Source organism: Tachypleus tridentatus, chromosome 4 (genome assembly GCF_004210375.1).
Source record: "Tachypleus tridentatus isolate NWPU-2018 chromosome 4, ASM421037v1, whole genome shotgun sequence".
In the NCBI taxonomy this organism is placed as follows: domain Eukaryota; kingdom Metazoa; phylum Arthropoda; class Merostomata; order Xiphosura; family Limulidae; genus Tachypleus; species Tachypleus tridentatus.
The window spans coordinates 118,422,129-118,446,005 of NC_134828.1; the positions used below are offsets into that span (position 1 = coordinate 118,422,129).

The window sequence follows — 23,877 nt, forward strand, 5'->3', positions numbered from 1 at the left end:
CAAAGCTACTCGAGGGCTATCTGTGCTAGCCGTCCCTAATTTAGCAGTGTAAGACTAGAGGGAAGGCAGCTAGTCATCACCACCCACCGCCAACTCTTGGGCTACTCTTTTACCAACGAATTGTGGGATTGATCGTAACATTATAACACCCCCACGGCTGGGAGAGCGAGCATATTTAGCGCGACGCGGGCGCGAACCCGCGACCCTCGGATTACGAGTCGCACGCCTTACGCGCTCGGCCATGCTGACAAAAAAAATTTTTAAGTTTTCATTTTTATTAGTTGATGGGTAGAGAGAGCCATAGTGCTGTAGCATGCAAATTTTCAAAGGTATTGCATCAGACGCACTTTACAGTACCCGTACAAGTATAGTGATTCATCAGTGGATTGCTACTGGGGGTACGCGCGTAACGGCAACTGTACAAGCGGCGAGCGGCAACATATGCAAAGCTTTCTTTGAGCAAGTGTTTGTGATTGCTTTATTTATTACGTTAGTCATACGGTACATGATTAATTATTTTCGTTCTTTTATTTTAGAAATTAATCATAGTCATAATGTCCAAAGCTGGTAAAAGAAAGTACACATTTATCAGTGAATTGTAAAAAAAATATCCATTCTTGAATAAAATATGTAGCAAGGAAGACAGAGTCAAATGTTTGCAGTGCTCATCTGAGTTCTCTGTTTCGTTCACATGGTGGTCACTCAGACATAAAGGACCATTTAAAAAGTGTTAAATATGCAGGTAGTCTTTCAGTAGCTGCTCAAAGTTCAAGAGTTGATGTGTTCTTCAAAAAAAAACTGAGCGTGAAGAGTTAACAGTTGCTAAAGAAGCAACCTTTGCTTATCACAGTGTTGTTCACAATATAAGCTTTAAAACAACTGATTGCTCTTCCAAATTGAACGAAAAATGAAACTATAATTTTAATTCAATTGTTCCTTTGGCAGCAGAGGAATTGAAGAGAAACTTAATGGAGGTCCAATTTGTTTCATTTACAGCAGAAGCTTCAAACCGAAAAGATGCCAAAATTATACCTGTCGTGGTGCGATATTGTTTGCCAGAGGAAGTAAAACTTTTAGACTTTCATTCGTTTCCTGGAGTGACATCAGAAATTTTGAAGAATTGCTTAGTATCCACTTTACAAAAATATGATTTATCAAAACAAATTGTTGCTTATTGTGGTGACAACTGCAATACAAATTTTGGACGTGTAAAGAGAAAGAGAAAACAATGTATATAGTTGATTGAAGGAGGAACTTATGGGTGTTGGTTGGGGTGCTCATATTGTACATAATCGTATCTAAACTGCAGTTGATGTCCTTCCTATTGAAGTGGAAAGCTTAGTGGTTAAAATTTACAAATATTTCTACATTTACACTGTGTGTGTTACACACCTAAAAAGAATTATGTGAGTTTGTAGAAATTGAGTACAAGAAGGTTTTCCAGTATGGAAATACACGATTTCTGTCTTTGTTACCAGCTGTTGAGAGAATACTCCAGATATATGAAGGATTGAAGTCATATTTTTGTTCACAAGAACAGTGCCTATTGTTGATAAAAAGATTTTTTGAGAGTATATGTGGAGAAATGTATCTATGGTTTGTTTATGGTCAAGTAAGCTTATTCAACAAAGTTATTTCAGCCATGCAGAAAACAAAAGTAACTCAATTGATATTGTTGCAGAACTTAATAAGTTGAAAACCAACCTGAAAGAAAGGTGAGATAATAACTTTATTCCCTTTTGTGAAAAAAAAAAAACTCAGTGTGCTAGAGGAAGAGGGAGGATGTCAGGTAGACTTGATGATTAGGAAGGAAACATACTCAGTGTACTAGATGAAGAGGGAGGATGCCAGGTAGACTTGATGATTAGGAAGGAAACATACTCAGTGTGCTAGAAAAAGAGGGAGGATGTCAGGTAGACTTGATGATTAGGAAGGAAACATACTCAGTGTACTAGATGAAGAGGGAGGATGCCAGGTAGACTTGATGATTAGGAAGGAAACATACTCAGTGTGCTAGAGGAAGAGGGAGGATGACAGGTAGACTTGATGATTATGAAGGAAACATACTCAGTGTGCTAGATGAAGAGGGAGGATGTCAGGTAGACTTGATGATTAGGAAGGAAACATACTCAGTGTACTAGATGAAGAGGGAGGATGCCAGGTAGACTTGATGATTAGGAAGGAAACATACTCAGTGTGCTAGAGGAAGAGGGAGGATACCAGGTAGACTTGATGATTAGGAAGGAATTTACCAGTTTTTATTATTGCTGCCTGTCTTATATTGAGCTGTAAGAAAACAGTTTTGGTGGTGGGGAATACTTTGTTTAGATAAAAAACAGTGTTTTATTGTGGTCTGACATAGAAACAGCTGCTGAAAAAATTAATGAAACCCTTGTAGATGCTGCAATCAGTGTTGATGATCAGTTTGATGAAGTTTTTCTTGTAAAACCATCAAAATGTGACGAGTGGAAACAGGTTGTGAAGAAAAATGTATAGAACTTTTCAACCGCTTTAAAGATCAAAGTATTTCTGTACCTAATCTCAGGCAAGTTATGGAGTATATTTGTTGTTTATCAGGCATTTCTGCCCCTGTTGAAAGAGTATTTTCAGTGATGAATAGGATTTGGTCTCAAGAAAGAGGTCAAATGAATAAATCAACAGTGAAAGGACTGTTGCATTGTAAACTCAATATTGACTTGAGTTGCAGTGAGTTATTTGAAGAAATAAAAACTAATAAAGATTTTTTGAAGTTCATTCGAGTGAAAAATACGAATGGTCACAAAAAAGTGTTCAGTGAAAAATTAATGAAATTTTGATGTTCCTTGTCTTGCTGAATTTAAAATTTTGATGTTCCTTGTCTTGCTGAATTTAAATAAATGTTAGAGATATAAACAACCAGAACTCTTTTTTCCAGCATTGGGAGTTCGGTTATGAAAGCATTTCTTTAATATACCAGTGCTGATACCTATAATAAAAATTGAAAACTGTCTCGGTTTGAGTCTTGGAAATTATGGTAAGCCTATCTATATTCGAATATACTATGAAAAACAATGTCAAATCTAGTGATCTTTTATCAGGGTTGCTGCACAAGACCAAATTTGTATGGTCTTGGAACCAAATTAAATAGCTTCAGTACCAAATTAATCAAGTAACTCAAAATCCATCATGAAACTAGGCTTGCAGGAAAAATGGACTAAGATACATATTTTTTATCCATTGTTCATGTATATTTATATCGAATGATATCATTCGTGTGTAAGGGATTGTTATATTTTGAAAATTTTCCTTTTATTTCAGGCAATACGATTTTTAAATAACCTGTATGATATCTGCATATTACTATATGGAAATAAAACAAATAAATAAACACACAAAATAACATTACCGACAATTTTCGAAAATGTTTTCTCTCTTGGAATGGTGACTGGTGAGATTCTACCATAGAGATAAAAAATGAAAACTTTAAGGGGCCTAGTTTACGTTCTTCAAACTGCATTGTTGTCTACAGGGCCACTGAAGTACTAAACACGATACCAACACTGCGAACAACCTCTCAGTAACATCAAATACAAGAACAGATGACAAGTTTTTTCTCATTTTATCATATTTAAGAAACTCTTGAGGAATAACCTTTACATACTCATACTGTAAGGAAAGAAACGGAATGCACTTGATAAGGACTTTTTAACAGTTGGAATACACTTGATAAGGACTTTTTATCAGTTGGAATACACTTCATAAGAACTTTTTAACAGTTGGAATACACTTGATAAGGACTTTTGAACAGTTGGAATACACTTGATAAGGACGTTTTAACAGTTGGAATACACTTGATAAGAACTTTTTAACAGTTGGAATACACTTGATAAGGACTTTTTAACAGTTGGAATCCAGTTGATAAGGGCTTTTTAACAGTTTGAATACACTAGATAAGGACTTTTTAACAGTTGGAATACACTTTATAATGACTTTTTCAATTGGAATACACTTGCAAAGGACTTTTAACAGTTGGAATACACTTGCAAAGGACTTTTAACAGTTGGAATACACTTGCTAAGGACTTTTGAACAGTTGGAATACGCTTGACAAGGACTATTTAACACTTAGAATACACTTGATAAGAACTTTGTAACAGTTGGAATACACTTGATAAGAACTTTTTAACAGTTGGAATACACTTGATAAGGACTTTTTAACAGTTGGAATACACTTGCTAAGGACTTTTTAACAGTTGGAATACACTTGCTAAGGGCCTTTTAACAGTTGGAATACACTTGATAAGGGCTTTTGAACAGTTGGAATACACTTGATAAGGACTTTTAACAGTTGGAATACACTTGCTAAGGACTTTTTAACAGTTTGAATACACTTGATAAGGACTTTTTCAATTGGAATACACTTGCAAAGGACTTTTAACAGTTGGAATACACTTGCAAAGGACTTTTAACAGTTGGAATACACTTGCTAAGGACTTTTTAACAGTTTGAATACACTTGATAAGGACTTTTTAACAGTTGTAATACACTAGATAAGGACTTTTTAACAGTTGGAATACACTTGCTAAGGACTTTTTAACAGTTGGGATACACTTGCTAAGGGCTTTTTAACAGTTGGAATACACTTGATAAGGACTGTTGAACAGTTGAAATACACTTGATAATGACTTTTAACAGTTGGAATACACTTGCTAAGGACTTTTTAACAGTTTAAATACACTAGATAAGGACTTTTTAACAGTTGGAATACACTTTATAAGGACTTTTTCAATTGGAATACACTTGCAAAGGACTTTTAACAGTTGGAATACGCTTGACAAGGACTATTTAACACTTAGAATACACTTGATAAGAACTTTGTAACAGTTGGAATACACTTGATAAGAACTTTTTAACAGTTGGAATACACTTGATAAGGACTTTTTAACAGTTGGAATACACTTGCTAAGGGCCTTTTAACAGTTGGAATACACTTGATAAGGGCTTTTGAACAGTTGGAATACACTTGATAAGGACTTTTAACAGTTGGAATACACTTGCTAAGGACTTTTTAACAGTTTGAATACACTTTATAAGGACTTTTTAACAGTTGGAATCCAGTTGATAAGGACTTTTGAACAGTTGGAATACACTTGATAAGGACTTTTAACAGTTGGAATACACTTGCTAAGGACTTTTTAACAGTTTGAATACACTTGATAAGGACTTTTTAACAGTTGGAATCCAGTTGATAACGACGTTTTAATAATTTGATGATTCGATTTTCATCCTCTTTTTCATTTCTTTGTGAACGTCTCTCACTGAACATCTTTGTTAGTCAAAGAACACGTCAAGACTGTCATCTGCATCATTTTTACTATCGTACATTTTCGTGTTAAATAGTGCCAACATGCTATTTGTTGGTTTAAAATCTTTGCAAGAGTAACTATTCATCATCAGGTGTGTTCTAATTCTCAAAATGGCTTTTAACATGCGCACTTCCATACGATTATGGACCTCGTTTTTCACAGAGGTGGTATGGGAAAATATGCATTCCACAACTGCATTACTCACTGGGATGGTCAAACACGTAGGTTACAAGATCTTCATAAACACGTGTGTTGCAAGCATCTTCATACCTCATAATTCCTCCTCAAAACTCAACGGAATCTTTAGGAATTTTGCCATCTTTAAACACACTAGTTTCTTCATTCCAGGGGTGACACAAAATTTTGCGGTATTGGCTGTCACACACGTCTGTTGCTTTTTGTAGAAGATTCTGAAATGGAAGTTCTCTGAAAGATAGCCTGTCTGTTTGAGAAAAATCAATGCTAGGTGCCAATCATTTCAGTCCAGCGAATAACTGCCAGTTTGTGGGCAGTCGTTTTTCAACTTGAAACACCAATTCAATAATCATTTCACGGCATCTCTCCTTGACAAATCGTATCTGGTCTTTGGAATTCTTTTTACATCTTTCGTACTCGAAATCAAATTTTGCATCAAACTGAACTTTTGACATAGGCAGCTGTATTCCGTTCATATCACACACCCTGCTTTGAAGAGATCTGTAGAGAACGTCAAGATTATTTATTAGCTTTTCAGGATTGGCATTTGTTGCCTGAAAAGTGCATTTACTTGTTAAAACTCAAAAAACGAGTGGTATCGCAAAAAGAAAATTCATAATTCCGAATAAATCTTTAAAATTTGAATGCCTAAGGGTACCTTCCCTGAACTGTGCAGGAATTTCCCTCCAAAGAAAACCTAAATTTAAAGGCAGTTTCTCAAAGCCGTTCTGATGCAAAGCGCAAAACTGTGGCAGATGCATGGTATCTTAGCGCAATCTGGTGACGCATCTCGAAGTCTCGACCACAATGAATTATTTTCCCCTACCATGTTATTAGTCCATCACTGGCAAAAACAATACAATTAGACAGACTCAACTCTCTTTTGTAAAGCTAAGATAACAATGCTTTGTAAAGAACTTTTCCAGTTGTGTCGACGACAGGAACAAGTCCCAAAAATGATGTTTTCAATATCCCATCGTCTTCGTCATAATATCTTGCACAAACGTACGTTTTTATCACTGGAAATGTCAGTAGACTCATCAGCAAGCAGACAGTATTTCTTGTTTCTTATTTTGTTCATTACTTCGTTTTCTAAACAAGGATCAATCACGTTTTGAATGAGCATTGAACACTTCCCTTACCATGCTTCTTGATGACATCACTAATGTTATCAATACCACTAACAGAGCAGTGACAACACACCGTAACCGTGAGTTCTATTTCACACTTTATAAATTCCTTAGAAGCTTTTGATGTTGTTTTTGGAAAATTTATAGTACTGCACGAGGAAAGAATGGTACTTCTAATCTTAGGTTCTTGTGTCTCACTGTGTATCTTTAAGGTGGCCTTTCTGGGACCCAGATTTTTCTTACATACATTACAATATGTCTGCTAATCTTATGTTTTTGTGTCTCACTGTGTGTCTTTAAGGTGGCCTTTCTGGGACCCAGATTTTCCTTACATACATTACAATATGTCTGCTAATCTTATGTTCTTGTGTCTCACTGTGTGTCTTTAAGGTGGCCTTTCTGGGACCCAGATTTTTCTTACATACATTACAATATGTCTGCTAATCTTATGTTCTTGTGTCTCACTGTGCGTTTTTAAGGTGGCCTTTCTGGGACCCAGATTTTTCTTACGTACATTACAATATGTCTGCTAATCTTATGTTCTTGTGTCTCACTGTGTGTCTTTAAGGTGGCCTTTCTGGGACCCAGATTTTTCTTACATACATTACAATATGTCTGCTAATCTTATGTTTTTGTGTCTCACTGTGTGTCTTTAAGGTGGCCTTTCTAGGAACCCAGATTTTCTTACATACATTACAATATGTCTGCTAATCTTACATACATTACAATATGTCTGCTAATCTTATGTTCTTGTGTCTCACTGTGTGTCTTTAAAGTGGCCTTTCTGGGACCCAGATTTTTCTTACGTACATTACAATATGTCTGCTAATCTTATGTTCTTGTGTCTCACTGTGTGTCTTTAAGGTGGCCTTTCTGGGACCCAGATTTTTCTTACATACATTACAATATGTCTGCTAATCTTATGTTTCTGTGTCTCACTGTGTGTCTTTAAGGTGGCCTTTCTAGGAACCCAGATTTTTCTTACATACATTACAATATGTCTGCTAATCTTATGTTCTTGTGTCTCACTGTGTGTCTTTAAGGTGGCCTTTCTGGGACCCAGATTTTTCTTACATACATTACAATATGTCTGCTAATCTTATGTTCTTGTGTCTCACTGTGTGTCTTTAAGGTGGCCTTTCTGGGATCCAGATTTTTCTTACATACATTACAATATGTCTGCTAATCTTATGTTCTTGTGTCTCACTGTGTGTCTTTAAGGTGCCCTTTCTGGGACCCAGAATTTTCTTACATACATTACAATATGTCTGATAATCTTATGTTTTTGTGTCTCACTGTGCGTTTTTAAGGTGGCCTTTCTGGGACTTAGATTTTTCTTACGTACATTACAATATGTCTGCTAATCTTATGTTCTTGTGTCTCACTGTGTGTCTTTAAGGTGGCCTTTCTGGGATCCAGATTTTTCTTACATACATTACAATATGTCTGCTAATCTTATGTTCTTGTGTCTCACTGTGTGTCTTTAAGGTGGCCTTTCTGGGACCCAGATTTTTCTTACATACATTACAATATGTCTGCTAATCTTATGTTCTTGTGTCTCACTGTGTGTCTTTAAGGTGGCCTTTCTGGGATCCAGATTTTTCTTACATACATTACAATATGTCTGCTAATCTTATGTTCTTGTGTCTCACTGTGTGTCTTTAAGGTGCCCTTTCTGGGACCCAGATTTTTCTTACATACATTACAATATGTCTGCTAATCTTATGTTTTTGTGTCTCACTGTGCGTTTTTAAGGTGGCCTTTCTGGGACCCAGATTTTTCTTACGTACATTACAATATGTCTGCTAATCTTATGTTCTTGTGTCTCACTGTGTGTCTTTAAGGTGGCCTTTCTGGGATCCAGATTTTTCTTACATACATTACAATATGTCTGCTAATCTTATGTTCTTGTGTCTCACTGTGTGTTTTTAAGGTGGCCTTTCTGGGACCCAGATTTTTCTTACGTACATTACAATATGTCTGCTCATTACCATCCGTATTCTTACTCAGCCCACTTGGGATGATACTTTCTTTTAGCTTCGTAATCTTTCCACCTCGGTATTTTCATATATTTGTTGGTATATTTAACGTAATAATGCGCACGAGATAAGGCCTATACGCTGTCGAGTTGCACATCAAACTTAACTTTACACAGCGCCAGTTGATGGTTTTTTGTTGTTTTTTTCTATACCAACCGTATGCGCAAACGTGATACGAAATGCGAAAAAGATGATAGAGTATGTGATTGATGACGTCAAAAGGCCCAGTATAATGTATTTTCATGTATTTAGTCTCAGAATTTCGAGGTTAAGACTAAATTAATACCAAGTTTTTGCTTCAGTACAAAATCCTTATTTTAGGAACCAAATAGCTTTGTTTAACACTGCCTAATGTTGGCTTTGAAAAATACCAAGTGGCAACCCTGATCATTCTAGGCATTCTGGGCCCTCTAGCTGACAAATTATAAATTTAAAAATATATTTTAGACATTTGTGATAACGAGAAATCCCTTTAAATTAAAAATGTATTCTCAAGACGGTTGGTATAGATAATAACACTTTGATCTAAATAAAATACAGAACAAAGTTTCGACCTTATTAGGTCATCGTCAGGTTAACAAAGACGAGAAATTTGGGTGGTATTTTAGCTTACGGTCTACACAAATACCACCATCATTATCACCGTTTTAATGACTCACTGAAACAAAAATTCTTGCTAAATCATTTGTATTTACGCACGTTTTTGTTGTTTTCGAAAAGAGTATCTTAGATTTAGATTACAACCTTACTAGTTTTGATTGGTGGAACGTGTTTAATTACGATTATATTTGCCCCCAAAACGGTAGGTAATGGTATTTTGTACTTCATTAGTTTAAAGGCGTTATTTATAATAACTGACGCTAATTGCAAACAAACGAAAGTTAAAACAGCGATGGTGATACCTCTGTGGACCACAGCTATGATGTACACACATTTTAGTATCACCTAAATGTGTTTGTGTTTAAACATAAAGCTACACAATGGGCTATCTGTGAGATGCCTGATGTTGGTATCGTAACCCCGATTTGATTAGTTATAAGCACCCAAAGCAATGAAATGAGCCACATGGATGAATGAAAGACTAAACATATTCAAACGAAATTATGACCAGGTTTTCCAACTGTATTTTTGACAATAAATAACATACGAATATTTGTGGTGATAAATTAATATTAACAGACTCGCAACTGATATTTGATTCAGCACGAGCCAGTGAAGATACGAGTTTCATTTGGAATATATATGTTTGAAGTAAGATACACTATTAGGCTGCAATTTCGATAAAATCTAACTAAACATGTAATGTCTAATTGTAATTGAAAGTATTGTTGCCTTTAAACAGGTAGTTGACCTTCTGAACGACCTCTACACTTATTTTGACTCCACTATTGAAAACTATGACGTGTACAAGGTAATATTTTCAAACTATTTTTATGTAGGTTTTTGGCTTTCAATTTCACTACGTTTCCATAATTACCCTATATGTCCGTTCATAAATTTCGTATTGGTATTTAGTAATACTTAAGTGAAAGTATATTTTTACAATAATTTGTAAAGAAGACAGTTTATTTCATGTTTTATTTACCATGTAAAGTATTTATTTATTTATTATTGTAAGGCACGTATGACTGTAAATATTTCATGTTTTATTTACCATGTAAAGTATTTATTTATTTATTATTGTAAGGCACGTATGACTGTAAATATTTCATGTTTTATTTACCATGTAAAGTATTTATTTATTTATTATTGTAAGGCACGTATGACTGTAAATATTTCATGTTTTATTTACCATGTAAAGTATTTATTTATTTATTATTGTAAGGCACGTATGACTGTGAATATTTCATGTTTTATTTACCATGTAAAGTATTTATTTATTAATTATTGTAAGGCATGTATGACTGTAAATATTTCATGTTTTATTTACCATGTAAAGTATTTATTTATTTATTATTGTAAGGCACGTATGACTGTAAATATTTCATGTTTTATTTACCATGTAAAGTATTTATTTATTTATTATTGTAAGGCACGTATAACTGTAAATATTTCGTGTTTTATTTACCATGTAAAGTATTTATTTATTATTGTTAGACACGCATGACTGTAGATATTTCATGTTTCATTTACCATGTAAAGTATTTATTTATTATTGTAAGGCACGTATGACTAAATATTTCTCACACTTTTAACATGTTTGTCTAAACATACATGAAGTTCAAAACATACATACAAAACTTTACTCCTAGTAACATACTTTGTTATTAGTCTAACCATTTGATTTATTTTTATTTTATTTTTTCATCGTTAATTTAAATTTGCAGCGTTTTAATATATATGTTTTTTTCTAAATCTCGTGAATTAGGGTTAATTATTGTCAGTACCTTTCTCGTCACAGGTGGAAACTATTGGTGATGCTTACATGGTGGTTTCTGGTTTGCCAATCCAAAATGGCAATGAACATGCACGAGAAATATCTCGTTTGTCTCTAGCTTTGCTCGCCGGGATAGGAAATTTCAAAATTCGACACCGACCTGAGAGAAAATTGAAATTACGAATCGGAATACATTCTGGTATGATATTTGATGATATAATATTTCAGTTGTTCTCTGCTACATAAAATTATGGTGTATACTTCTTGTGTAATTACACATTGTAAACACGGTAAAAAACAGCATTATCTCAAGCTATTTTAGCACTATAACCCTTCGTAAGTTTGATGTAGTTTTCATGTCATAGTTGTTGTAAGATATTTTAGTACTCTAACCCTTCGTAAGTTTGATGTAGTTTTCATGTCATAGTTGTTGTAAGAAATTTTAGTGCTGTAACCCTTCGTAAGTTTGATGTAGTTTTCATGTCATAGTTGTTGTAAGATATTTAGTACTGTAACCCTTCGTAAGTTTTATATAATTTTCACGTCATAGTTGTTGTAAGATATTTTAGTACTGTAACCCTTCGTAAGTTTGATGTAGTTTTCACGTCATAGTTGTTGTAAGATATTTTAGTACTGTAACCCTTCGTAAATTTGATGTAGTTTTCATGTCATAGTTGTTGTAAGATATTTTAGTACTGTAACCCTTCGTAAGTTTGATGTAGTTTTCATGTCATAGTTGTTGTAAGCTAATTTCGATAAAAAGATATTTGGGGAATTAAACACCGTAGGATAATAAACTAATTTTAAAAAGTTTTAACTTTATCAGGATGGATTTGTTTGCCTGAAAACAATCATATTATCACATTGTATTTACTTTATACCAGGGGTCACCAAACTACGGCCCTCGAGGTCATTTTGTCCGGTCCGCCAGCAGCTAGCCGCTTGGAAATAAACAAGTGACATTTCATCTGTCATAACAAAATAAATCACATCGATGGTCGCTTTAAGCTGGCAAACACAAGACGTTATGATAAAAAGAAACAAGGCTGCCACGCGCATTTTTAACCAATAGGAAAATTCTTCTTTCGTCCTTGCTGCCCGTTTATTCATATCGAGGCACGTATCTATGAAAGTATTAGGATTTCGGAAACAAGTACAGACTTAACCCTCGTCCTATCGACTCGTCTTGTAAATTCAGCGGCCTTGGGTTACCGCTTCAGCAAGCTCATTTCTCTTGGTAGTCGGGTTATGCGCTTTTCGTAACTCGTTCTTAGGTAAGTGTCGTGGCAAACGTACGTTTCAATATATTTTGTTTGTGCATTCTTGGACCAGTACAATACTTTTCTCACAGCGTTCTGTGTTTTTCATTTTCAGATCCTGTTTTTTTCACCCATAGTTATGGCTGCTTTTAAAAGAAGAAAAATGGACTCTGAGTGTCGTGAAGAATGGGGAGAAAAGTACTTCTTTGTGTAAACCAGAAAGCTGCTTGTGTGATATGCACCGAAAATGTTGCCGTTTTCAAAGAGTACAATCTTCAGCGTCACTATGAAACAAAATATCTATCAACATATTTGAAATTTTCAGGAAAGTTCCGTTCTGAGAAATTTGAATCCATGAAACGTGCTTTTGAATCTCAAAAGAATCTCTTCACGAGAAAGTTTGCTGAAAATGAATCTGTCACTTGTACAAGTTACAAAATAGTGCATAGGATAGCAGAGCGAGGAAAACCTTTACTGACGGCAACTTCATCAAAGAGTGTATGATGGAAGCAGCAAATGAGCTGTGTCTTGAAAAGGCAATTTCTTTTAAAGTATCAGCCTTTCAGCAACTTCAGTTGTACGGAGAGCAGAAGAACTTGGAGAGAATATCGCATTACAGATATGCCAAAAAGCTAGAAACTTTCTATGGTATTCTCTGGCACTGGATGAGTCTACTGATCTCTCGAGAACGTCACAACTTCTCGTGTTCATTCGTGAAGTTAATTTGGACTTTCAGATCACGGAAGAGTTGGCATCAGTTTGCAGCATGCACGGAAGAACAACTGGAGAAGACATTTTCATGGAAGTGCATAAAACTTTGCAAGACTATAACCTTCAGTGGAATCAACTTAGAGGTGTAACAGTTGACGGAGGAAAACACATGGCTGGAGTAAAGAAGGATCTGGTGGGGCTGATCAGGAAACAGTTGGAAGATCTTCAACTCCCAAGCGCTCTGTTCATATACTGTATCATACATCAGCAAGCACTCTGTGGACAAGACTTAGATATTTCTTGCGTATTGAAACCATTGAACTTAATTTGGAGTCATGCACTTAATTATCGCTAGTTCAAGGCATTTCTTGAAGAAATTGATTCGGATTTCTGTGACTTGCCTTATCACACGGCGGTGAGGTGGCTCAGCTGCGGTAAAGTCTTTTCTCGTTTTTATAAACTGAGAAGAGAAATAGATATATTTCTTATCGAGAAATATAGAGCCGATCCACTTCTGTCGGATCCAACCTGGTTGTCAAAGTTGTCATGAATGAATTGATCTTAAAACTTCAGGGGAAGAATAACCTTGACTGTGATCTCTATAGACTCATTAAGTGATTTTGGAGAAAGCTGTTATTGTTTAAAGCACATTTGGAAGGAGGAAACCTCTCTCATTTTCAGTGTTTCAATGAGTTTCTTGCTGGAATCACAGAAGATGTCAACCTGAAGTTTCAAAAAAAGATTATTGGTGATTTAAATAAATATTTTCAGAGAGATTTTAGGATCTCGGCAGAATCGAAAGTGACATTCTCTTTTTTTCAGAATCCTTTTGATTGTGTCATTGATGACGTGCCAGTGGAACTTCAGCTGGAGGTCACTGATTTGCAAGGAAATGACTTGTTGAAAACAAAACACAGAGAGGGGCCACTTATTGAATTTTACAGCTGCATACCTGAAAATGATTTTCCAAAGCTGAAGCAGTTCGCATCTGGTATGGAAGCAGTGTTCGGGACAACTTATGTCTGTCAACAAGCATTTTCAAAAATGAAGTATGTGAAGTCGGTACATCGATCAAGGTTGACTGATGAGCATTTGAAAGGAATTCTAATGATTGGATGCAGCAATTTAAAACCGAACATTGAAGATATTTTGAAAGTCAAACACCAATTTCATAAATCTCACTAACTTTTTTGCAGCTTATTGAAATTCAGATATGTACTTACTGTGTGCGATGTGACAACTGTTTTTGCTAATGTCACCTTCTTTGATAACCTTTTGGTAAATAAAAATGTTTGTTGTATTTCTGTTTGTTTTTTATTATATGTGTGTATTGCATGCTACTCCCACGTGACTAATGTGGCATTCTAAACTTAGTGTTAAGTTTTTTACAGAGAGCTTACGTTCTAGCTTATGAGTATTGAACATAATGATCATGTGGCCCGCACTTCTCATTCCCCAAGTAATGTAGCCCCCTGTGGAAAAAAAGTCTGGTGACCCCTGTTTTATACTAACAATGTTAACCTCTCACATGCAGTGTTATATTTATACTTGCCATAAAGCCATCTAAAGCTCAATATAAAATGTTCTGATGGAGACAGCTGAAAACCTGTTTCAATTTCGTTCTCACTCGTTTCTCAGGTCCATGTGTGGCGGGCGTGGTTGGACTTAAAATGCCTCGATATTGTTTATTTGGTGACACCGTTAACACTGCATCAAGGATGGAGTCTAACGGTGAAGGTAAGAAATACATTGTATATGGTCTTATATTTAGAAATAGGTAGCAGTGTTGTAAGTTAAGGCAATGTTATATTGTTGACAGTTTGAATGGAATATAATAGTGAAGATAATTGTGTCATATTATAGATTAGCAACATAAGAACGAAGACAGCGGGCAGATTAAACTAATATTATATTTTTTTTGTTTGAATAGAATGTAACGGTAAATATATAAATTCTGTTAAATATAGATCATTATATGACATGGGAGATACTGGCGTGTGTTATATCGTCGACCGTTTGGACAACTGTTAAGATAAACATTTATTTTTAATATAGATCAACTGTAGGATAGTGATAACGGTATAATGTTATATTGTTTACTGTCTAAATGGAATCTAATTGTGAAGGTTCTAAGTGTATTATACATAGACCAAATATACTGAACTGTAGGCTAATATGGTGATATGGAAGATATAACATTTTAACATTGCTGATTTGGTGATATGGAAGATATAACATTTTAACATTGCTGATTTAATATGAAAATAAAGTGTTTAAAAAGAAACATCTTTAACATATGACAAAATTAATGACATGTTGCTATAATGCATTTTTGATTATTTGTTGTTGAATTTCGCGCGAAGTTGCTCGAGAGCTACCTGCACTAACTATCCCTAATTTTGAAGTGAGAGGGTACAGGTAGTCAAAACACTATCCGCTACTTCTTCGGCTACCAAGGAGGAGTGGGTTTTATTGTAACAACTCTATGACTTAATGGGTGAGCGCGTTCGGTAATGGGATTTCAACTCACAACCCACAGGAGCGCCCTATTAACCAAGACGTGCCAGGTTCTGTATGATGTGATGTTTCTATATGATGGTGAAAACAAAAGACAAAGTTTATAGGATGGCTTAAAATGAGGAGAAAAACAACTTTTATGTCGATGAATAACAATATTTTTACTGTAATATGTTCATGTTTTACAATGATGGCTGTAACGTGAAAATATCATATTAAAACTTAGTACCACAGAAAACGATTAACTGTTTGTGTGAAGTAAAGCAGAGAGCTACGAGAGCTACACAAGGGCTACCCAGTTTTTAGTGTTGTAAGTCCAAAGATATACCGCTGTGCCAATGAAGTGCCACACGAAATGGAATAGTGTATAATATGATTTTTTTATTAGATTAATGTGTTCAATGATAGTTTAGAGAATTACAATTATCTTCTTGTTTACTTTAAAGCATACGGTTATATTACTTTTAATTATATTATTCATGACATCTGCTCCTCTAAATGTGACGAACCAAGGAGTGGATGCACGAGAAACTCCATACAACTAATGTGTAGTACACTCTAATATAATGTAATGTTTGTGTTCTAATACTATAATTAAAGAAGAAAACTCAATACAACTAATGTGTAGTACACTCTAATATAATGTAATGTTAGTGTTCTAATACTATAATTAAAGAAGAAAACTCAATACAACTAATGTGTAGTACACTCTAATATAATGTAATGTTTGTGTTCTAATACTGTTATTAAAGAAGAAAACTCAATACAACTAATGTGTAGTACACTCTAATATAATGTAATGTTAGTGTTTTAATACTATAATTAAAGAAGAAATCTCAATACAACTAATGTGTAGTACACTCTAATATAATCTAATGTTAGTGTTCTAATACTATAATTAAAGAAGAAAACTCAATACAACTAATGTGTAGTACACTCTAATATAATGTAATGTTAGTGTTTTAATACTGTAATTAAAGAAGAAAACTCAATACAACTAATGTGTAGTACACTCTAATATAATGTAATGTTTGTGTTCTAATACTGTAATTAAAGAAGAAAACTCAATACAACTAATGTGTAGTACACTCTAATATAATGTAATGTTAGTGTTCTAATACTATAATTAAAGAAGAAAACTCAATACAACTAATGTGTAGTACACTCTAATATAATGTAATGTTAGTGTTCTAATACTATAATTAAAGAAGAAAACTCAATACAACTAATGTGTAGTACACTCTAATATAATGTAATGTTAGTGTTCTAATACTATAATTAAAGAAGAAAACTCAATATAACTAATGTGTAGTACACTCTAATATAATGTAATATTAGTGTTCTAATACTATAATTAAAGAAGAAAACTCAATACAACTAATGTGTAGTACACTCTAATATAATGTAATGTTAGTGTTCTAATACTATAATTAAAGAAGAAAACTCAATATAACTAATGTGTAGTACACTCTAATATAATGTAATGTTAGTGTTCTAATACTATAATTAAAGAAGAAAACTCAATACAACTAATGTGTAGTACACTCTAATATAATGTAATGTTAGTGTTCTAATACTATAATTAAAGAAGAAAACTCTATACAACTAATGTGTAGTACACTCTAATATAATGTAATGTTTGTGTTCTAATACTATAATTAAAGAAGAAAACTCAATACAACTAATGTGTAGTACACTCTAATATAATGTAATGTTTGTGTTCTAATACTATAATTAAAGGAGAAAACTCAATACAACTAATGTGTAGTACACTCTAATATAATGTAATGTTTGTGTTCTAATACTGTAATTAAAGAAGAAAACTCAATATAACTAATGTGTAGTACATTAATATAATGTAATGTCAGTAACCCGTGACCCGGCATGGCAACATGGTTAAGGTGCTCAACCCGTAATCTGAGGGTCGCAGTTTCGAATCCCCGTCGCACAAAACATGCTCGCCCTTTCAGCCGTGGGAGCGTTATAATATGTCGGGCAATCCCACTATTGGTTGGTAAAAGAGTAGCCCCAGAATTGGTGGTGGGTGGTGATGGCTAGCTACCTTCCCTCTAGTCTTACACTGCAAAACAAATTAGGGGCAGCTAGCGCAGATAGCCTCGTGTAGCTTTGCAAGAAATTCAAAAATAAACAAACAATTAACTTACCCAGTCTTTGTTGTCATTTCAGAATAAATATACTACGTCACAGTTTTACTGTATCGTCACAGGAACAAAACTAATAAAATTTGACTGTGTACATCAAGTTTAGATTATGTCCAATCTCGAAATCTTTGTCCAATAATAAGCAGCTTATAAGAGACTTAAGAAACAAAGCCTACAACCATCAGTTAAACCTGTTGCAGATCGAGCTGCTTTCAACTTCGTCAGTAAAATATCTTACGAGAACATACTAAACGCTAAGTGATAAGCTACAAACGTGGTTTAATCCATCAGCTCATGTCATGTGTAAGACGTTTGTTTGGTCAGTATTTAATTTTTCAACTAATAATAATCTGAAACACGTGACCGATACAGTAAAACAACATCTTGTTAGGGACATAGTTAAATACTGTTACTCATAGAGTCCCCCCCTACCGGAGTCCAAACCTCAATATTATAGAATCGTTTTGAAATAGAAAAGCCTAAACACCAAGTACAAGTCATATCAGACCTATAGAATTACCATTAAAAACTTCAGAGGTATATCCAAAGTGAATAATTTAAAAACAGTTGGGATATCCTTCGTTACCTTATTATGATGGTCATATAACTTAAGTAAGGCCACATTGAATCTTATTCAATGAATTCAAATATAAAATAAAATGTTTTCTGATTTCAGTATATTGCTTATCCACATGCTTAAAATTATAAGAACACAAGCTAATTACTAGTAGTAATGTTTTCTGATGATCTGATCCAGCTGTAAACTCGAGGACTTCTTGTTCAATCCCCAGGAAGCACACAGCGAAAGTAGTCCGTATTAAAGCTTTGAAATTATATTTGAATAATAAACATTTTTCTGTAACAAACGGATTTTTGTATCATTCTTCTTTTCCCAAATAACGACTGTGACCCTCAGTATGATTATCAAAGCCTGTCTGTTTTTTGTAAATAACGACTGTGACCCTCAGTATGATTATCAAAGTCTGTCTGTTTTTTGTAAATAACGACTGTGACCCTCAGTATGATTATCAAAGTCTGTCTGTTTTTTGTAAATAACGACTGTGACCCTCAGTATGATTATCAAAGCCTGTCTGTTTTTTGTAAATAACGACTGTGATCCTCAGTATGATTATCAAAGCCTGTCTGTTTTTTGTAAATAACGACTGTGACCCTCAGTATGATTATCAAAGTCTGTCTGTTTTTTGTAAATAACGACTGTGACTTTCTCCTCAGTATGATTATCAAAGCCTGTCTGTTTTTTGTAAATAACGACTGTGACCCTCAGTATGATTATCAAAGCCTGTCTGTTTTTCCCAAATAACGACTTTCTCCTCAGTATGATTATCAAAGTCTGTCTGTTTTTTGTAATGAAACGTTATTATATTCATATCCAGACACAAGCGGGAAGTTCACGAACTCATGACGCAAACATCCGAGGTTCGCTTCCATACGGGTGCAAACAGCACATAGTCCAATGAGGCTTTGCTCGAAACCAAGCAAATAAACAATTATTCTTTTGAATAACAAGTACACCTTGACAAAGTGATGAGAAACAAACATAAACAAATTAGTCAGAATTCACAAATGTAACATGAAATCAAATATAAAATTCAATGAAGAGTTATTAGTGAAAATTATGTTATTGTTGTTGTTTGTTTGACTTTAGAGGTTGTCATATGAAGAGTTATTAGTGGAAATTATATTATTGTTGTTGTTTGTTTCACTTTAGGGGTTGTCATATGAAGAGTTATCAATGGAAATAATATTATTGTTGTTATTTGTTTGACTTTAATAGTTGTCATATGAAAATATATTAAAATCCCTAAAATTATTTTCTATCGGATAATGAACAGTTAAAGTTGAAGTGTTTAAGATTGTAAAATTAACTGATAATGTTGACGAATCAACGTTTTTCCTGTTTTAAGATAAAACAGTATGAGAGATTTCAACCTTTTCTCATATGACAATCTATCGAGGAACCATTTTAGTAACCCTTCTCTGAACGTTTTCTAAGAAGAAAATGTCTTTACAAAGATAAGGAGCCCAAGACTGAACATAATACTTTAAATGTGGCCTGACCAGTGACCTATACAATGAAATTATAACCTTTTTAGACGTTTTTTTTCAGAGTTTCTGTAAATTCAACCTAAAATTCTTTTTGCCCTACCACTAGGAACAGCAAACTTCTTGGATGGCTTAAGAAACTGATCAACCATTACACCAAGATTCCCTTATTTTTTATGACACTGTGAAGGTTGTTCCCATGCAAATTACACACATAATTCAAATTGTGTCAGCCCATATACATTATCTGTTATTTATTATAATTGAAATCCATCTGATATTTATTTGACCAACTCACAAAATCATCTAAATATTTTTGTAAAGTAGCATCATCCTCTTTATAGCTACCAAAACCCAAGATTTTAATGTCATCTGTAAATTTAAGTAACTTATTGTTCATTCCTTCTTGTAGAGCAAAGGTCCTAAGGCTGAGTGCTAAGGCACACCACTTGCAACATTAATCCATTTTGACTGGACACTATTTGTAACAACCCTCTGCTGTCTTCTATCCTTCTATCTAACTTACTAACTTATTCCTCCCATGTCTACAAAGATAATTTTTACAAGCCTTTTATGTAGCACCTTTTCAAATGATTTCTGAAAATACAGATACACCAGATCTACAACCTTACCCTCATCTACATAAGCAGTAACTGTTTCATAGGATGTAGAAAGATTTGTAAGCAAGATTTTATCTCAGTAAAACCATCTTGACTATCCAATAAAATTAGAAACTTTGTTAGATGACTTTGCAAACCATCTTTTTAACAAATTTTCCAAAACTTTTCTCATAACTGATGTAAGACTAATAGGTCGATAATTATTAGGACAATTCTTATCACCTCTCTTCAAAAGAGAAGTTACATTAGCTAACTTCCAGTCCTCTAGGACAGCAGTAAGTCTACAGATTTATAACGCTAAAATTAGGGATTCAATGTCCCTGGTTAGAAGCATCAGATAGCCCGATGTGGCTTTGCTATAAGAAAAACACACAATTTCCCTGGTTGGATGCAGCAGATAGCCTGATGTGGCTTTGCTATAAGAAAAACAAACACCCTGTCGTCTGGTACCTGCCAATTTTTCAAAGACATAAAAAAATAGTAGTAAGTGATTCATATATCCAATTTCTAGCCTCCTCAACTACCTTTAGAAAATATGATCTACACCAGCAACCATTCTTTAAACTTTCTATTTTTTCTTTATCACCTGATAATTAACACAGTGATCTCGTTTGATCTCATTTCTATTTATCAACTGTTCAAGATAGTGCATACTGCTTACAATTGTTCTCAGTAAAAACTGAAGAACAGTAGAATTTAATAACCTCATAATAATGAGATACGAACCTATCTTTATCATTTCTCAATGATCCCCATTTTAACATTTTGTTCACCCTTAATGAAATTGTTACTTTTAATTTTTACATTTTCAGTCAACTTTTTCTTATACATCTGATGTTTTGACTTCCTGTTTCACCAACTTTCTTTATCTTCTTTTTATCATACCACTCAGTTGGAATTTATTATGTTATTGGTGCTTTTCTTTAATTTTTTGTGAGCCAACCTAGTTTGTTTTTTGCAGCCACCATTTCATTTCTATGAAGAACATGTTTTCCATGAATATTTAAAAATTTAACTTTAAAACTTTCCCACAGCTAATCAGAATCTGTAAATAACTCAATTGTTCTGCTCGCAACAGATACTTCTTGATCAGGATCTGTAAATAACTCAATTGTTCTGCTCGCAACAGATAATTCTTGATCAGAATCTGTAAATAACTCAATTGTTCGGCTCGCAACAGATAATTCTTGATCAGAATCTGCAAATAACTCAATTGTTCGGCTCACAACAGATAATTCTTGTCGCATCCTTTCCAAATTTACTTTTTTGGGACTTGTAACCACAATATCACAATTCCTAATCTCCATATGCAACAAAAAATTGAACTTAATAGAGTAATGATCGCTTGCACTCATATGCTTCCCAGTTTCAACCTCTCGATCACTCCTATATATTAAGCTAACATTAAATCTAACAGCATTTTTATCTAGTAGGATCCTTCACTTACTGTTTAAAAAACCATCTTGAAGAGTTTCCTTCCTCTCTCGTGGTTTGACTTTAGTATTTCCTAATCAGTTTAGAATCATTTATTTGCCTTCACGCTAAATTAACATTATATCCACCTACGTTTTATGTCGTGTTTCAACTCACAATTGCATGGCATAGGAAGCTCATTGAACATTTTTTGTTTTATGAAAACATTTAAAACTCTGCTTCATAAGATAAATAAAAGTAAAATTAATAGCAGTATTTTTTCTGTATTTATTCTTCAACTTTAGTATTTTTAAAGTGATATGTTTTATAAAAATTGAAGATATTCAAATAGACCTTAAAATTATTTGTTAGGCTACTGTACTAGCTATAGTTTGGAACAAAAGGAAGTCCTCAATAGCCGCAGTACTTGAAATTATTTTGGGTAAGAATAAAATAAATTAAACTCTCCCTTTATTAATCATATTTTTGGGGCAAACAATGCTAAGCATGGGGCAGTTTTATTATTTATCAGGGTCTCTACCAGCCTTCCTTCAAAGTGAAAATGTTGTTATGAAGGAGTAAAGTAAGTTAACCAAAGAAATTTTTGGAGTGATTTCTAACGAATTTACCATTATACGTTTATTTTAGTTCGCACCTGTGTTTCAACTTGATGACGTATATATTATTGAATGTGTAATGCGCAAGTTCCACCTGTTTTTTAAATTTATAGAATCAACAATGTTTGTGTTAAGAAAATGCTGGCGTGTTTTCGAACATTGTTAAACGTTCGAGAATTTTGTGTGGCTGGTATATAATACTTATGCGCTGATAGACAGTTATTATTGGTCATCTTCAGTCAGCATACAATAAGGCTAGGAAGCTATAATTGTGATTAACGCTTATTAATCGGAAACCTACATAAATTGAGCAGGAGCGTTTATAGATTTCGAACATAACAAACCGTGCAACTTCAGTGAATTAACTTTTACGAGAATATTAAATAACTTTGCCGGAAAAAGTTAGCTTATAACCGGTTTGAGACCAGCTAAGGAAAGATAACGTTAACTTAAGCGAGCTGTAATAATATCAGAATAAATCTGCTTGTCGTGGACCTGGATCGTCGGTAAAATATTCAGTTATAGACCGAATGTAAGTATTGTCTGTACGTTTGTAAAACTGTTGAATATAATCGATTATTAGTAGACACTATTTGTAATAACCGTTATTATATATTGTATTATTATTTGTATATTAAAATATATTAGTGTTAAGAAAGAAAATAGTGTGTGTATTAATCTTGTTGGTCAATATTATGAATTTCATTCACTAGTTCAAAATTAACTTCTAAATTCAAATTCAAATTTCCGGCTATTTCAGATCGTAATACGTAGTATACGGTAATATAATAAATTGGAGAATAGTCCGAAAGAAATTATAGTATGTAACAGATCAAAGACATCAATAAAAAATATCTGATTTCCTGGGTCCAAAATTGTGATTAGACTTCAAATCGGTTGAGAAATTCTGGAGCTATGAGATAAAAGTTCTTACCTGAAAAACAAAACAAAAAATAATTCATATCTGTTGTATGAACAATAATGCCCCAGATAAAAAGGATTACAACAGATGTTTATATATACACACAAGACTGATTGGTCTAAGCAATGTATTCCGCTATTTTATCTTTATTTTCAGCTCTGAAAATCCATGTGAGTCATGAAACTAAAAAAATACTCGATACCTTCGGAAAATTTCGTCTATCGGTTCGAGGAGACATTGAACTTAAAGTAAGTAATGTTGTAAAAATGTTTGTTGTTTTCTTATTCAGACCAGGTGAACAGGGCGCTCAACTCATACTCTTAGAGACACGGGTTGGAATCCCCGTCATACCAAAAACATTCGTCCTTTCAGACGGGGAAGAATTATAATGTGACGTTCAATCCAACTTTTCTTTGGTAAAAGAATAACCTAAAAGTTGGCGGTTGGTGGTGATGACTATCTGCCCTCCCACTGATCTTACACTTTTAAATTAGGAACGGCTGTCTA

At 33.9% G+C, this 23,877-nt stretch overlaps 1 protein-coding gene across 1 annotated transcript in view; it reads left to right on the forward strand.

Moving 5' to 3' along the window:
* Positions 1–23,877, forward strand: part of LOC143249946 (atrial natriuretic peptide receptor 1-like) — a 67,051-nt gene that overhangs the window by 40,381 nt on the left and 2,793 nt on the right. Inside the window, exons 8-11 of the mRNA XM_076500571.1 lie at positions 10,051–10,119; positions 11,110–11,284; positions 14,694–14,792; positions 23,527–23,618. Coding sequence (XP_076356686.1) covers positions 10,051–10,119; positions 11,110–11,284; positions 14,694–14,792; positions 23,527–23,618 — 435 coding nt within the window. The remainder of the gene's footprint in view (positions 1–10,050; positions 10,120–11,109; positions 11,285–14,693; positions 14,793–23,526; positions 23,619–23,877) is intronic.